The sequence below is a fragment of the Manacus candei genome, unplaced genomic scaffold (assembly GCF_025592945.1).
Source record: "Manacus candei isolate 608988 ecotype Guabito, Panama unplaced genomic scaffold, ASM2559294v1 h1tg000056l, whole genome shotgun sequence".
In the NCBI taxonomy this organism is placed as follows: domain Eukaryota; kingdom Metazoa; phylum Chordata; class Aves; order Passeriformes; family Pipridae; genus Manacus; species Manacus candei.
Window position 1 is genome coordinate 5,921,356 of NW_026138104.1, and position 16,706 is coordinate 5,938,061.

General features: G+C 36.4%; 1 protein-coding gene across 5 annotated transcripts in view; it reads right to left on the reverse strand.

Moving 5' to 3' along the window:
* NEBL (nebulette) overlaps positions 1 to 16,706 on the reverse strand; it is a 253,449-nt gene that overhangs the window by 26,695 nt on the left and 210,048 nt on the right. For 2 of the 5 annotated variants that reach the window (XM_051802506.1, XM_051802507.1), the window contains exon 5: positions 8,951 to 9,122. In XM_051802506.1, the coding sequence (XP_051658466.1) occupies positions 8,951 to 9,122 (172 nt within the window). Of the gene's footprint in view, positions 1 to 3,308; positions 3,438 to 4,398; positions 4,492 to 8,950; positions 9,123 to 10,214; positions 10,320 to 12,493; positions 12,588 to 14,612; positions 14,705 to 15,090; positions 15,184 to 16,706 lie in introns of all 5 variants that reach the window. The other 3 variants (XM_051802509.1, XM_051802508.1, XM_051802510.1) reach the window with 3 other exon arrangements.

The following is a 16,706-nucleotide window of genomic DNA, read 5'->3' on the forward strand; positions in this document are numbered from 1 at the left end:
ATGAACCAAATCATTCTCTCCTGGGGGCTGAATGTGAATGAGTAGGATGGAACTTTACTGGTAGGGAAGGAACGGGAGCAAGAGAGTGAGTGTGAAGAGAACTGGGAGAAAACCAGTGTATAAGACTGCATGAAAAATCAGGACTTTATAAAGAAACTAAAAAAAAAACACCACCTCAAAACACCACAGTTGAGACATTTGCCAGACACAATGCTGTCTAGAAAGACCTGAATTGAAAGCAAAGGAACTTTGCTGTTCTTTTGTAGTCTTCTGTGAAAAAAATCTGCCTGGCCTGTCTTTATAAAGAAAAATAAATCTGACATCCATATATCTCAACTTCTCTTTCTGAAGAAAATAATCTGAAAAACCTTCCCAAAAGTGAATAGTTCTGTGTCTGAGAAATTGTGACATGAGGGTTAAAAGCAGAACTTAATGAGAGAAATCATTATCTTCTGTTCCTCTCTAGCAAAGCTGAAAACAACGACTCACTACAGGTGAAAATTTTGAAAAAAATATGGCACTCTAGTGTTTCTGCAAAGTCCCACAGAATGGCTTGCAGGTAAAAAGGTAATCTTTGCCTGTAGTAACTAATTATAAAGGATTTAGGCAGACTGAGAAACTCTAGAGCAACACCTTCTGCCCACTAGGGCAAAAAAACTCAGTGATACCATGAAGTAATACAGTCAGGCTCAACCTTGAAAAACACTCACAGGAAAAAGCTGTAAAAAGACACACAAAGTTGAAAAGTAATTTTTAAAATAATATTAAAATGAAAGTTCATGACCTGAATCAGGCTCTTGCTGGAAAGTGTTAACTATTGTTTCCTAATCAGTTTTACCTGCAATACTATAAAAGGGAGAACAGGGACTTTCCTGGACTTACATCACGCAAAAATCTACTGATTTTGTAGAGAAAGCTCCCTGGGAGGCGCACTTGGCTCAGCTCAACATCGTGATCCAAAATAATGGTCAGGGAATCAAGGAGAAAGACGTCATTCCAATGAACAAGGTTAGTAGCCTCCCTGTGATATTGTTACCAAAATTCCCCAAAGACAAGAGAAAGTTATTTAGATCTGAATAAGCCTTTAACATCTGGTATAAAGTCAGGGACCCAGCTAAGGGCTGGGAAGAGGTAGTTAAGGAACAATTCCATCAGCAGTGGCAGTGGAAGACCTGAATTGTGGGTCAAATGTGGGTAAAGGTATCTAGAATAAACTAGGAATTGTACAACATGGAAATATCTGAAAGATGATGAGACACTCAGAGACTGTAAAATTGGTCACAGATCTCCAAACGTCATTCATGTTGGCACACCATCAGATTGAACAATTGTCATTGAGAAACCCTGCTAGATCTAAAAGTACAAACTCCATGAGAAACAGTCATGAAATTTCAGCAAAATGCATTTGATTCTCATTTACTGTGGTATGCCATAAGAGACACTGTATAAAGGTCATGGGCAAACTCTTCCTGTAGCTGTGTGCTACATTTTGTACATGACATTTTGGATGGGACACTGCCATGAAAAAGGTTGGTATTTTCAACCAAAGATGCTATTTTCTGCTGTTTATTTCTTATTGCATTCACAGAAATGGCATTTCCTTTTAAATCATTAGGATTATGTCAAATTACTTAGCTTTGGCATTTATTTCTCCCCGGCAATGGGAACTGTCTACAAGTGTTTGAACCCTGGCTAGCCAGCTAGGTCAAAACGGAAACAATCTCTTGCTAAAATATGGTGATCTTGGCAAGGATCTATTCAACACATCACCACAACAATAGATTTAAGTAGAGCCACAAAAAACAAGCTTACTAGTGCCAAAACAAGTGGGAAAATAAAGCCCATTTCCCATTCTCAATATGGCAAGTAATAAAAAATACATGGTAAAAATCAAATCAAGCTGGCCAAGCAATGTTAAAATGGCTTGGAGTAGTGACAAAAAAAGATCAGAACAGCTACAGACAGACGATATGCACTGGACTGTGAAGCCCACTTTGCATCATTACAGGAAGAGACATAAAAAACAGCATAATGTGGATAATTGCTATCATCTATTAAAAGAGTTGGGAATATAGTTAAAATATCAAATAAAGATGGTCAGACATGATACAAGGCAATACATTTCTGTCACAGATGTGTGTTTCTTTCTTTGTTCAGAGTCACTTCTTTAGTCTGAACACCTTCCTCCTCGCCCATTCTTAATCAGGTCTGCTTGTATGTATTTACATGGCACCCAACATAATGCAGACTCCATAAACACTAGCCACTACAATAATATATTACTCCAGTGAGTGGAAGAACATAAACAGCTGCACTCTACAATTAAGATGCCTTAAAATTTTCTAAAAGCATGGGTAAAGATGCCAGGCAACTAAACGGTAGTAATATCTTTTCTCTAACACCTTCTTAAAAAAAATATTAGTAACCCTTTGGATAACCTTCTCAATGGACTTTCTTTCACAACTGAGAAGTAGAAATCACTATTTTTAAAAATTATCTGTTTAGAATGCAATGTTTCCAAATAGTTACAATTCATCAGTCAAGTCTAATACATACTGTAATGTCTCTAGGATGACTAGACCCTTATTCATCATTTTCATAAATTTTCTTCTAATCTATGGTATCAACCAGATGCACAATGTGGTTTTGTACCTAACAATGCAGTTTGTCAAAGTATTCTAATACTAATCCATGTTAAACAATAACAGACTATACAAGCTTCGCAGCTGAATGTTAACCCTGATTCTCAGATCACTGAGATGAGCAGAAAACTTTCATGTGTGAGAAAGAGGACAGTTGATAAAATTTGTTGGGTTTGGCTTTTTTTTAGGAAGGAAACAGAGAGCCACAAGCACCTGCATATTTGCATATGGGAAGAAGTAGTTTAGTCACTAAAATACTATGATACATTTGGTTTGCCCACTGAAAAGTACATGGTAATTTTTTTTTTCAGGTTAGAGGTATATTTCATTCAGTTACATTATGTCATTCAAGAGAAAAAAAAAACAGATTCAGGTATGTTTTGCAAAAACAGAACACATCTTCTTTTAAGTACTGCAATTAGGAATTAACAGAGCTTTTGGACCAAAAGCATTACCAAAAAGGTAAAAGAGAATTCACAATAAAGTAATACAGCATGCAAGAAACTGTGCAGTTTTGAGACCTTGCTTTGCTTTTTTCATCAATCAGGCAATAGCTTACACAATTTCTATTTGCAACTTTGCAAGGTGATGGAGTTAATACAGGCCTGTGTGGTCTCAACACACTGCAATAGTGTCATTAGTAGAAAAGGTGGGAATAAGGGGTACCTCCTTCCTCAGATGGCCTTGTTATCTCACTGCAGTAAGAAAAGGTAGGGTTCGTGTCAGAGCCATCTGATTTATAATCTCCCAAACTGGTAGAACGTAAATACTGCTTACTGTAACGGCTTGCTCTTTCTACAAAGGTAGAAAGAAATAAAGAATATCACAGTAAATACATGACAGAAGCGCAAAGACAAGCAACAACATAAACCTCACCACTGCTAACACTGCTTTTCATACACTGATGCTATTAAAATCAAGGAAACATAAATTCTTCACAATTTTGTATCCATTTTGAGCACCACTAGTTCCAAAGTTTGCTTCAGAATCTAATACAACTAAGCTTGTTTTCTGCTTTAAAACAATAGCGGAAATGGAAGGTAGGATTGAGATACAAGAAAAGGGATGAAGATGAAGCATATAAAAATTTCCAGTGGAAAATCCAAATGTTGCTTTATTCCAGCATGCATACAAGTGCATGTGGAAACACCTCTGTATATTATTCAAAGGAATATTTAAAGTTCCGCTATCAGTAGCAAAGAAAACACATGTGCAAAATTAAACATTCAAAAGAAACACTTATAGAGTGGAAAAAATCCATAAACTTGTAAAGGCAAAACACTGATACCTGTTATTATATTACTTTCTCTCCTTTTCCATCTATCCTTAAATTATGAATGCCTTGGAGATGCGAATAATAGCACAAAGCATAATATCGTATTCCATATAGGCAAAACATGCATAAAAAACGAATTTCATAAATAGGCCACTTTCCATAACTCCGAAATTTTATAAGGTCCAACTATTTGAAAATTCTGCTTATAGTGAGGACAAAGTAGGTCAATGCTTTTTAAGTGGCTACTTGTAAGTGACAAGAATAACTTGTTTAGGATAAGATTTATTTCACTATTTCTTATCTGCACATGTGATTACAGCTGAAGTTCCTATAAAACACTGCTTTTAAACTACTGCAGTTATATATATATATGAAAACATACTTATAAAACATATGGCTGGCACATTGACCTGAAAATTCACTGTATCACTTAGTTTCAAAAACATAAAGAGCGTGGAAAAGTCAGGATATAAGCAATACCAGAAAGCATATGCAGACTCCTAGACTGAATATTGTCCTCCAGAGGATCAATGTCGAAGATGGAGCCAGGATCTGTGCGCCAAACTTTAAGATCTTTTTCCAAAGCACAGAAATTATAAGACAGACAAACAACAAGCATGAAAGGAATGATCTTTAACAATCAGCAATCAATTTTCTTCATCTAGAAATTAACCAAAATATCTAGATATTCACATGAAAATATCAGAAAGCATTAATTTCCTGCTTAAAAGAACTTGGTGCATTTTAAGCTTTGACACTACTTTAAGGAGACTTTTGCTCCCAATTTATTTCCATTTTCTAAACATGACCATAGTATTTTCTTAAGTCTAAATAAATGGAAACAAGTTAAGTATCACATACCAGAGCTCTTTTCCAGTAGCAGAACCAAAAGAATCAGAGCTACAAGGATATTTTCACAGTTCACCAACAGCACCCTTACTCCATGAAGATGCTGCAGTATATATCTCTAAAACTGAGAGTTGGCAGTATACAGTTGACAGAGACACTACAGACCCTCCTTTGTATACAGGAGAGATCATGTCAGCCTAACAAGCAGAATCAGAGGCACAGTTCATCTTATCCAAAATAAATTTCTACTAATTGCTCAATTTACATAAATTCAAAAGTATCCATCTTTCTTAATTAATAGAAAAAATGGTCTAAGGTGACAAATTCAGTTGTAGAAATCTACCTTGCAGACATCTACAGATGGGTAAAATGAAGCCCACTCTTGATCTTAGCTAGTAATTTCCTCTGTCTTCCAAATATCTGTTTCCTGGGACACAGACTTAGAGTTGATCCATTACCCCACTACTGAAAAGCATTTCTGGAATTCAATGTATGAGTTCAATGATGGTGGTACTCATAAGATCTTCAGGTTTAATTCATATATGCAAGTTATTAAGATCTCTCAAAATCACATCTCAACAGGGTATCGAAAGAAAAAAGAGTCCATAGGAAATAATTAATTTCATATTAGACTTTAAGTTAAAATCACAGCAGAAAAGCAAATATAGATTTAGCTACATTTTAATAAACTTTTAACAAATAATTACAGCATTGTACAGCTTAAGAGGAGGCTTATAATAAATGCAGAGGCAGGTACAGTGTAAATCTCTGATCTACTCACATCAATTTAATGTATATAATTCGTATGGGCAGAAGTGTTCATATGCTTGAGGGTAGAAAGTCTCTACAGAGGGATCTGGACAGGCTGGATTGATAAGCCAAGGCCATAAGAGGTTCAACAAGGCCAAGTGCTGGGCCCTGCCCTTGAGTCACAGTACCTCCGTGCAGCGCTACAGGCTGGGGGAAGAGTGGCTGGAAAGCTGCCCAGTGGAAAAAGATCTGGAGGTGCTGGTCAACAGTGGCTGAACATGAGCCAGCAGTGCCCAGGTAGCCAAGAAGGCCAGTGGCATCTTGGTCTGTATCAAAAGTAGTGTGGCCAGCAGGACCAGGGCAGTGATTGTCCCTCTGTACTGGGCACTGATGAGGCCACACCTTGAGAACCATGTTCAGTTTTGGGCCCCTCACTACAAGAAGGACATGGAGATGCAGACAAGGGCAACAAAGTCAATGAAGGGTCTGGAGCACAAGTCTGATGAGAAACAGCTGAGGAAGCTGGGGGTGTTCAACCTAGAGAAACGGAGGCTCAAGGGAGACCTTACCACTCTCTACAACTACCTGAAAGGAGACTGCAGCAAGGTGGGAGTAGGTCGCTTCTCCCATGTAACAAGTGACAGCATGAGAGAAAATGGCCTCAAGTTGTTCCACGGGAGCTTTAGATTGGATATTAGAAAAAAATTCTTCACTGAAAGGGTTATCAAGCACAGGAACAGGCTGCCCAGGGAAGTGGTTGAGTCACCATCCCTGGAGATATTTAAAAATGTGCTGACATGATGCTTGGGAACATGGTTTAGTTGTGGGCTTGGCAGTGCTGGGTTAATTGTTGGAATTGATGATCCTAAAGTTCTTTTCCAATCTAAATGATTCTATGATATCTGCTATTCTAAAATAAAATAATTATTTATCTCTTCACACCAGTTTCAAATAAAACCTTGATGTAAAACACAAAATCAGTCAAAGCACAAATCTACAAGATCATAACTTTTTACTGGGGTTTTCTTCTTGGGTAGATCTGTCTGAAACATTTACTCGATGCATCTGAAGTAGGAAAAAAATTGTCATTCCAACTTTGTTCTTTTGCTGGTTTGAGTGGTAGCAAGATAAATAATGGGTTGATAGGTAAAGTAGGACTGTGAGGACCCCAAATATGTCATGTTTCAAATGATTAATAGCCTAGATGCAATGGAAAGAACATACAGAGCTAATAAAATAAATCCCACAGCTTTAGAATACATTCAGTGTATGTACATTATGTTATCTACTGCAACTCCCATAAGGTGAGGTGTAGTGCTAACTCCTTCCTGCCAAGATGAATTAAAGCCAACACAAAACCTTTTGATAAACTATGTGTTAGTCCTAATGGTGATAAATTACGCAACTACATAAAGCACTGACAGGTATGAGAGGGCTGGGGGAATTGGTGAATGCCCAACTTTTCCTGTTTGCATGCCTTAGTAAGCAAAAAATGTAATAAGTATGGCTTCATGGCAGCACCAGTGCAACAGCCATTGATTTGGATTGATTTGATCCATCTCTGTAACCTGAAATAACATACATAGCATCGGAATCTTGGCAATTTATAACACAAATCAATTTTAACTCCCTGGTTACTTTTGCCATTTTAAAATATCTTAATATTCATGTGAGAATTGTGGATCCTCTATAGTAACAGATCCAAAGCTCAGCTACATCAGTTTATCTTGATGGACTTGGAACAGCTTTAGCATGGTTAAAAACTAGTGCCTATTTGCCGAAGCCAAGACATTAACTTCAGCAATCAGGCATTTGAAAAATTGTTACAGCTTCACCAATAATACATTAAAAATCAATCAGAGGTACTCTAGGTACAGAGGTACTAACTAACAGGATGAATAATTATCAGCCAGGAAAAAAACTCACAAGAGTCATAGTTGTGTTTTTCAGTTTGCAGGTTTTTTTGAGCTGCCAAGGACATTCCATGAGCAAGGAGCTCACTGCTTCTTTTTAAACAAGTAGATATAATAATTGCAGTTCTCTGAAAAAGCCTTAGCTTAAATATCACAGGTTTGTCACAGACTTTTTCCTTTAAATAATTGTACTATTTTTGCTGTTTGGCAGGCATGGGGGATTAAGAATTTCTGTGTGTTTTGATACTGGAGTATTTTAAGGTGATAAATAGTACTAGTATTTCAGTTACAGCTCAAGAATTTATCTCAGGGATGTTCTTAATCCCTGTGTTAGCAAGCCTTCAACTGTTGAGTGTTGGATTGCACACAATTCTTACACAGGGCTACAGCACACCTGTAATGCAGGATAGAGTAGGAGGTTTGAAGAGTGCACTAAACAGCATATTGCAAACTGCATATTACACTGCAGTTTTGCAGGAGATTTTCTCTCTTTGGCTGCACCACTTCTAGCTATGGGGGAGAGTATTTGGAGACTTTAAGGAAAAGACCAAAAAGTGTTTGCCAGGAATGATATAGCTAACCTTGCTTTAGGCAGGAGCATGGACTATATGACCCGTCAATTAGTCCATTTCACCTGCAGTTTCTCTGGGTTTTGCAAGGTAAAGTTCAACTTTGCTGTTATTACTATGTATGAAGGATTTTAGAGTGTTATCTCAGCATGTGTTTTTGTACATAGATCCTCTGGGGTCTACATGGTTGTAAAGCAAAGAAAAAGAGAAAAGAGACACACTAAAAGAAAAGGAAATGAGAAAAAGAAAGTCAGGCTGCCATTTCCTTTGCCATAGCAGGCCTGCTAACTTTTAATCCATTCCAAATATCCACTTTAATTTTTAAATAGTTCATATTCATTATGAATATCCCAAATAACATCTTAATGCAATATCTTGTCTTTACATACAAATCTAATCTGTATTCTACCCTTGAACACCTGATCATATCTTGCACCACCTTTTAAAACATCACTTCTGAACACTGCTTCTTGGCTTAGCAGAGACCTAATGAGTTATTGATGAATTACACCTTGAGATATTTTTAAAGCTGTGTGAAATTCTAAAAGAAGAGGTAAATGGATACATAGAGCGCTGCAGAAATTATTGACTGACAGAAGGGGAAATTTCGAACAGGCCTGCAACATTTAAACATTGAAATCTTGGAGAATCACAATTTTAATAATCTTTCTTCTGTGCAAAATTAAGATTATTACATATATTTTTGCTTTCCTTATAGAGTCAAAATTCAAAGTAATAGCAGACTATCCATATTAAAAAAAAAAATACAGAGCAAATGATAATGTATCTCCCATCCATTCCCATTATTACTTCGCTAGAAGCTGACATGAACCAGTAGTTCAACCACAAGTTTCATGCTGAGAAAAGAGTGAAAAAGAAATCTGGAGAACACAAGCAGAGGCTTTTATCTTCCCTCAGTGCTTTCAATAGCAACACTATTTGACAACTTACCAACAATTATTCCAGGTCTTCTATCCATTTCAACAATATGTGGATGCACACCTTTATATGCTGCATCACTCACAATTTGGGTGTTTTTCCGTACACGCTCTGTTATAGGATCATCTACCACTGGGGTGAAGCCTCTGCCCTTTGTCTTCTCAAAATCTTCATGGTATTTTACCTAGGAAAAAAGAATTACATTTTTCCCTAAGCTGCAATTGACAGCAAATGGTCATTCTATGCAGGAATGTATATGTTTATGAGGCACTTCTATTCTTTAACTTTGCACCATAATAGAATTGGTACACATGAGACAGACTGGATGGCCAGCCAAGTCTTTTCTATCACCCTAACTTGATTTCCTGATATTTTATTATCAATGTTGCTTTTCTTTTCTATTGGCACTAAATTAGGCATTAGCTCAAGCTGCAAAGCATCATCTTACAGTCAGAAGCGACAAAAAAACCCTGCCCTCAGGAGGTCATCTGGTCCATTCCCTTCTTCTCTAAAATAAGATGGTTCTCTACTGATGGAGACACCTACATGTCAGTAAAAATGTTCCAGAAGTAGTAGTTCTAAAGAACTCAAACATTTTCATTCACTGAGAATTCTGACTACATGCACAGCTTCATAAGAAAGGTATTTATTTTCTCTTTTGTTTTATCATATGCCAGCTGGCTTTAAACATAGGTTTTTAGAAAGAACAAGAGCCTGATTTTCAAAGAAAAAAAAATTAAAACCAATGACATTAGAGTAGAAAGCATTACAGCACCAAGTGTTGGAACAAAACCCCTGTATTAGTAAGAGTTATAAAGGTAGTATTGCTGATTATGCATACTTACTTTTTAAATAATCTTAATCATCAAAGATTTAAATTGATAAACATTCTCACACAAGCCAATGCACACAAAACAACTCATTCCAAGAACCAAAGTCACGCAGAAACCAGGAACGTGCACAGGCACAAGGTGAAGTGTGTCACCTGATCCAGTGAAATTGTTATGCTCAAATGAGGTGTGTACATTTTTAAGGAAAAAAAGAAAAACAAAAGAACAGACATTTAACTGTTAGAAAACTGTTTATTAGTATTTTGAAAATGTTCATTACAGTCATATGCAGTTAGCAAACACTCCCTCTACAGGCATAGGAAGAAAATATTCCTTCCATACTTGAGAGAATTCCATTAGTTACCTATATTAATGGAAGGCAAAATCCAGTGGAAGTAAAGTGCCATTCCTTAGTATGCTCTAGTTATAGGAAGAAAGTACCCTACCATTGAGATGTTGTTTTGAGTTTCTTTGACATGTCTTAGCTCAGGTGTGTCTAGAAGCACACTACGTCTACCTTTCATCTGCCTCTGATCACTGCTGTACTTGACCTGCAAAACACGAACAACAGCACACGTGAATTTTTTCTTTACAGTAGAAAGGATGGTGAGAATCACACCATGCAATAGTACCCTTTCCAAATTACAAGGTTAACAGTTTCTCTCTTTACACTCATTTGCTAGTAGGTTATTTCACAAGGGGGACACAGATGAGCTAGTATATTTGTAAGGCCAAAAGGCACATTTATTCCATCAATCACTTACTCAAAAGAAAGTATTTATCCAATAGCTGACATTTGTGACTGTTTAAATTACGTAAGCAAAATAATTAATTCATCAACTGAAAAATAAGACAAATAATAAGAAAACACCACAGTGACTTGGACATCTTTAAAACATATTTGTATGGCTGATGATAAGATACCTTCTTATTACCCAGACAGACCCAGAGCCTGTCCTCAGTCTGCTTCCAGGATGGGATTACCTGAGAATCCATGCGAATTCAACTCTTACAAGTAGATTAATCCTTTGGAAGCCTTCTTGCTCCTGTTCAATAGCTAGTCTTTACTAGCAGCACAAAAGCAACATGTCTGGGAAAAATCTGAATGTACTGTTTCCAAAAAGAATATTCAGGCTCTGTGTTTTGTGCATCAGTAAGTACAGAACCTCCTATGTCACATTTCTGCTGTTTGGCTTATTTTGTAGCTTTTTACAGACTAGTATTTCTAAAATAGTAAAAGTATTTGGTCCTACTTATTGGTTCTGGATTGAGTACTCTTACAGTTTCTTCTAGCTTGTTGAATTCTTCTGCCAATGACCTCTCTTAGCTCCTACATCAGACTGTAACCTGTGCATTGAGTGTTAGTAAATATTTTAGATTTACCTGTGTATTCACACAGTGTTACTTCTCAAATATGTTGTGCAAATCTATTTCAACACACACTTGTGATGAGAGAAACCATGTATTGAAACTGTCTGACTCTCCTTAAGATTACATATTAGCAAAGAGAACATACCTATGAAAATATGACTCTTGTCTGTGTTTCACAGGTCAGTTTGAAGTAATGTACAGCAAAACAAAAATATATGGTACTTCATATTCCTCAAACACTTCTGAATTAAACAGTAAATTTTTTTAGAAAATATATTCAGCTACATATGCTTTTGAATATAAGGCATTTTCTGGACAGAATAATTACAGCCAACATAGCTTGGTTTTCATCATGCTTATTAACATAGAGGAGTATTTATCCCTGTAATGCTTGAGAAACAAATTGAAGTAGTCACTTGGCAAAAAGCATTTCATTTTCAAAAATTAAAAAATAATTTAAAGTCTAGAATTTTTGTGAAGTTTTCCTCTTATTTTTAACTATGCACCTCAAAACTAATTGATTTTGGTAAATATTCATGAGCATTTTCAAAAAGTAGTTAAGATATGTGTAGTTACAATGTTAGATTCTGTTCCTTTGTCCTTAGACAAATCTTCTGACAAATCCAACGTACTTTCCTTTTCACTCCTACACTCAGTTCTCAAGTGTTCGCTACTTTTAGTTCTCTTCTGCCACCTTGACAAAGTGGTTCTGCATGAAACCTCTTCTGTTTACCATCTGCAATGGCTTTGTTACTGATGCTGTTTCAGTGTTGAGGACACAAACTGTAACAAAACTAGTCTGATCCTTTACTTCACCATGCTGTTTTGACTTCTTCATTGCTCCTTAATAGAATTGTCTCCTGCTTCTTACACCACTGTAGTGACAATTAAATTTTACTATCATAAAAGCCAAGAAATATATATTATTTTACTCTTTAGTATTTAGCAATGGGACATATTTAGGACTACTCAGCTCTAACAGAGATGGCATGTCACAGAGTGGCATGGATGTTTTCATGCTTTGAATTGCAAAAAAAACCCCAAGAAATTTGCACCGAAGTTAAATTCTTATTTCCTTTGTTCTTTACCGCAATTCACTCCTGCAATCTAGCAATGAAAATTCGATAACAAGAGACAAAGATTCTTGAAAGAATGACTGACCTCTCGTGACTCTTGCCTTGAGAACTACTGGCATCAACACAACCACTTACTATTTTGCAAAAATAATCAGGCAAGTCTGAATATGATGCAGTTAGATTCCTTTGACATGTCAAATGTAAATGGAAAAGCATATCCACACTATATTTCCACAATGACTGAAAATCTAAATGACAAAATGATTCAAACAACTTGCCGAGCTGATGTTATCTTGATTCTTCCTGACTCTCTCTATCTCAGGAGTGACACTCACAGCAGTAGCTTTGCCAGGCTGCTCTCTGTAGTGAACCTATTATTTAACAGAATAAAATGGTACATACTATTTCAGCTAAAGCAATATCTCACTGGTTTACATTAAAATGTATGATATAAAAAGTCATCCAGGAAATAACTGAAAAGCTAAAATGCATTTGAGGTTTATTAAAGTTTATAAAACTTGATTTTTGAAATATAACCTTGATATTTTTTTTCTGTATAGTGTGCTTATTAATGTATTTCTGTGGATATATATACACATATGCACACAACATCCCGATGTTTACCAGACTGGTCCTTGGATGTACAGAGACATATCTCATATTTGGAAAGGGGTTAGGCCACAAATAATGAAGTAAAGTCAAGCAGAGCAACAAAAAATTGAATTTCAGCAAGGTCCACTGCAAATGTATACTTGTCAAGACTCAGCAACTCCACAAGGTTTCCATCTATGTTCTAAATTTTATACTCTATGTATTCAAAGGTGATTAAACGCAGAGAGTGCAATCCATCAGACAACTGCCAATTGAATCCAGCATAAATTGCACCATGCATTTATTTAACTGTACTGTAGGAATATCCCCTTTATCACTTTTTAACAAAACACACTTGTAGCAATGATGCATTAACCAAATGCACACTCAAGGCCAGATCAGCATCCAAAGTGGATAAACGATAAGTTGTGGCATTGATGGACCAATCAGTCTAAGGTTAACCCTGGCCCAAATGCTGGGAAGTCAGATGTAGTAAACTTTTAGTAAGAGATTCTGGCAAGAGATTTATGCCAATCCATATAGCTTTTTGTAAAATTAATGTTTCCATACAACACTTTCTTTTAATAAGCCCATGGGTTCATGTGATAAGGATAACTGTGCAGATACATTATATTCATAATTCTGCAGTGTTCTGTGGCAGTAATGCATGTATTGCTCAAGCAATACATGTCTTCCAACACAACACAGTTTTGGTATGTTCACATCAATACATTCCAATTGAAAAATTAATGTCTTGAAAAAATGATGGTAGGCTTTCAAATGGATTAAACTTGCAAACTGACATTTTTAAAGGTAAACTGATTCGAGAATTAATGTTTCCAGAAGTAGTTGAAATTTAAGAATCTTCATTCAAAGCTATTCCAGTAACCTGAAGACAATTTAAACTTTCCATTGAAATTTGCATAAAACAGAAATTGGTGAAAAGTAAATGATGATGTAAGGAGAAAAACTATACAGACTGGCTCGAATCACTTAGGAAAACAGGTTTGTTTGAACAGAATACATTTTAGAAGAGCTAGATCTATTAAAAAAAAAAAATCCAGGAGTTAACTTAGAGGGACAGAATTCTTGAGAATTGTGACTTAAAATTAATTCCGGTGAATGCGGCAGAAAACACCCCAGGGAAACACTGTAGCTATTTGTAGACCCATTAAATAGGGCTGCTGATGGCAGCTCTCAGTGAGGAGAACAGCTGGTCTCTCAAAGACTCATTAACAGGGTACAATTTCATCCATATAGGAAGGTAGAAGCACGCTCCAAAAGTCCTTGCCTTCTTCTCTGTGCTCCTGCAAATCATATGACTTTCTAATGGTTATGTCAGCTATTAAATACTAAACTCTTATAGAAAGGTTACTGAAGAACCAGAATGAGATAGGTAAGAGAGCAGAATTTTGAGTACAACTGTAGCTAATTTTTTATAAAGCAAAGTAAAACAGATCTAGAAACAGACATTGTTAAAAAAAAAAAAAAATTGGTCAAGATTTTCTGTAAATATCCAAAACAGAGAACAACATCTCAAGGATCTCAAAGGATTGCAGTCATTTCTTTAATCAAATATATGTTGCTTCATGTGCCATTTCCCAAACGAAGCAATGCCTTTTCAGAGTTGTTTCCTAAAAGAGGGTTTTCAAGTAATTCCATTACTTGAATCCCAATACATTATAATACATCATTTTCCCCCTAACTAGAGAAAAGGCAGAATTTCTGCCTCTTCTGGAGGCAGAATTTTGTACTTATCCTGTGCGCTCAAAAATTATGCAAAGGATTAAACAAGAGCAACTTCCCATGCTGACATTCTCTTGATTCCTCTTGACTCTCTCCATCTCAGGGGTGACACTCACAGGTGTAGCTTTGCAGAGCTGTTCTTTGTATTGAACCTGGCAAACATTTCAGAATATATTACAACAGAGACTTCTGAGTAATAGAAATAAAACAGTGTGCTAGACATCATTAAAGAACACACTGCACTTGGATGGAAAATACCATCCCTCGATAATCACCCACATCTTTCCACACAATACTTAGTACTCACCCTCTTGCAGTTCTATCTCAAACACAGGCAAGTGATAGGTCAACAGAAATACTTCACTCTCGTTGTTAATCAAAGTGCAAGGCTAAGAAGTTATCATTTTACCATTAATTAATGAAATTAGAATTTGTGGACAAAGAGGAACTAGCACAAACACCACAGACATATTCACTGAGACATAAACACATTTAATAGAGCAGAGAAAAGTGTGCAAGCAATGAAAATGGGGCACACATTGCTAATATTCTTCTGGTTTTCCTTAACCCTCCTTAGTTCTGGTGGATCAGAAATAGCTGTTGCATGCCGAATTCCTTCCTTATATTTAATCTGCAGAATAGATATTACAAAATATTAGCAATTTAAAGAAGATACAGATAGGCACTAAAACACAACAGTTTATAATCTCTCCCTTACACATACTGCACAGTTAGACCACATCTACAAACACCACTGACCTGAAAAGGAACAGTTATATTTAATTTCTGAAACAGGCTGCTAGGGTCTCTAATGCATCTTGTTTGATGGAATGCATAGGAGAGTGCATATAACAAGCCTAGTGTCCTAAAACACAGCAGGAATATTCATCACATGGGATTGTGGCTTTCTTCATGATAATTGGGATGCTACATATACTGCTCGGAGACTCACATCACTTTTGACAACAACTTGGCCTTGCTATTATCTTGCTGTGGAGTCTACCAGTCCATCTCAGAAACCCAGCATTTTCACAAATGTGTTCCTAAAAGGGTGGATGATTGCAAAGTCTCATTCAAGTTCTCTAAAAACCCATGCGAACACATAAGTGAGAATATAGATGTTTGGACAGATGATGCCCTTGAAGATACTGTCATATTTATTGTTGCTTTTGCAACATTTAATTTTCAACTTTCTTCTCCAAGACGTGGTACTTCTGGAGAGTGCCTCATTTCTTAACACAGACAAAACAACTTGTTTTTCTCTAAGCTCATACTTGGAAGCTGCAGTTGCTTTGGCTGAAATTTATAAATAAATAAAACCACACCAGCCCAAAGCACAGACTAGGAATGGAAAATTTCAGTCCAGACAGTTTAGGACTGGCAAAAATACTAAAGCACTGGAAAAAAAGGATCTTTTAACAGAGACTATTAGGTAAGTTTAAGAATTGGCAGTGCTACTAGTCCTTAAAATGCTTCAAAATGTCCATTACTTGAGTTTTAAACAGACCCCAGCTTTGTGGTGTTGACTAACATACCACAGGGGTTTCCTCATGGATTTCACACAAACAAAAACAAAAATAGAATCTTCTCCTGAAAGCCTTCTTCCCAGTGCTGTGTCCAGCCCTCCCTGCCCCTCATTATAAACACAATTTAAAAATTCCTTAGTTATTTGTAGCTTTTCAGTTCAGATTCAGCTACAGTCCATGGGTCTGCTGATTACTTTGAAAGTTCTGTGAGATCTTGACTCCAACTGTTTAGAAGGCTGCTTCTTCCAAACTAATCATCATAACAGGTGAGATGAGGTCAACCTCCTTGGCTGTCACCTCCTTGTGTTTTAGGATTTGAAAACAGACCATTCTGATCTTTCTCTCCTATATATGTAATCTGGAAAAATCTGATCACTCTCAGAACATGATTCAACGGACTTTTTTGTGTGGTTGGTTGTACAGTGAGGGTTATTTTGGTTTGGTGTTCTGGGGTTTCTTTCACTGCAAATTTTCTTCACATTCTATAGTTTCATTTAGTTCAGAAAATTGTTATAAAGCTGTCCGAAGTTCCTCTGACTAAATTCAAAGATATACGTAAAATGTTTAAATCTAATGGATTCAAAATTGGTGTAATTTACCCTTCCTTTGGGACATCTGTAAATTACAC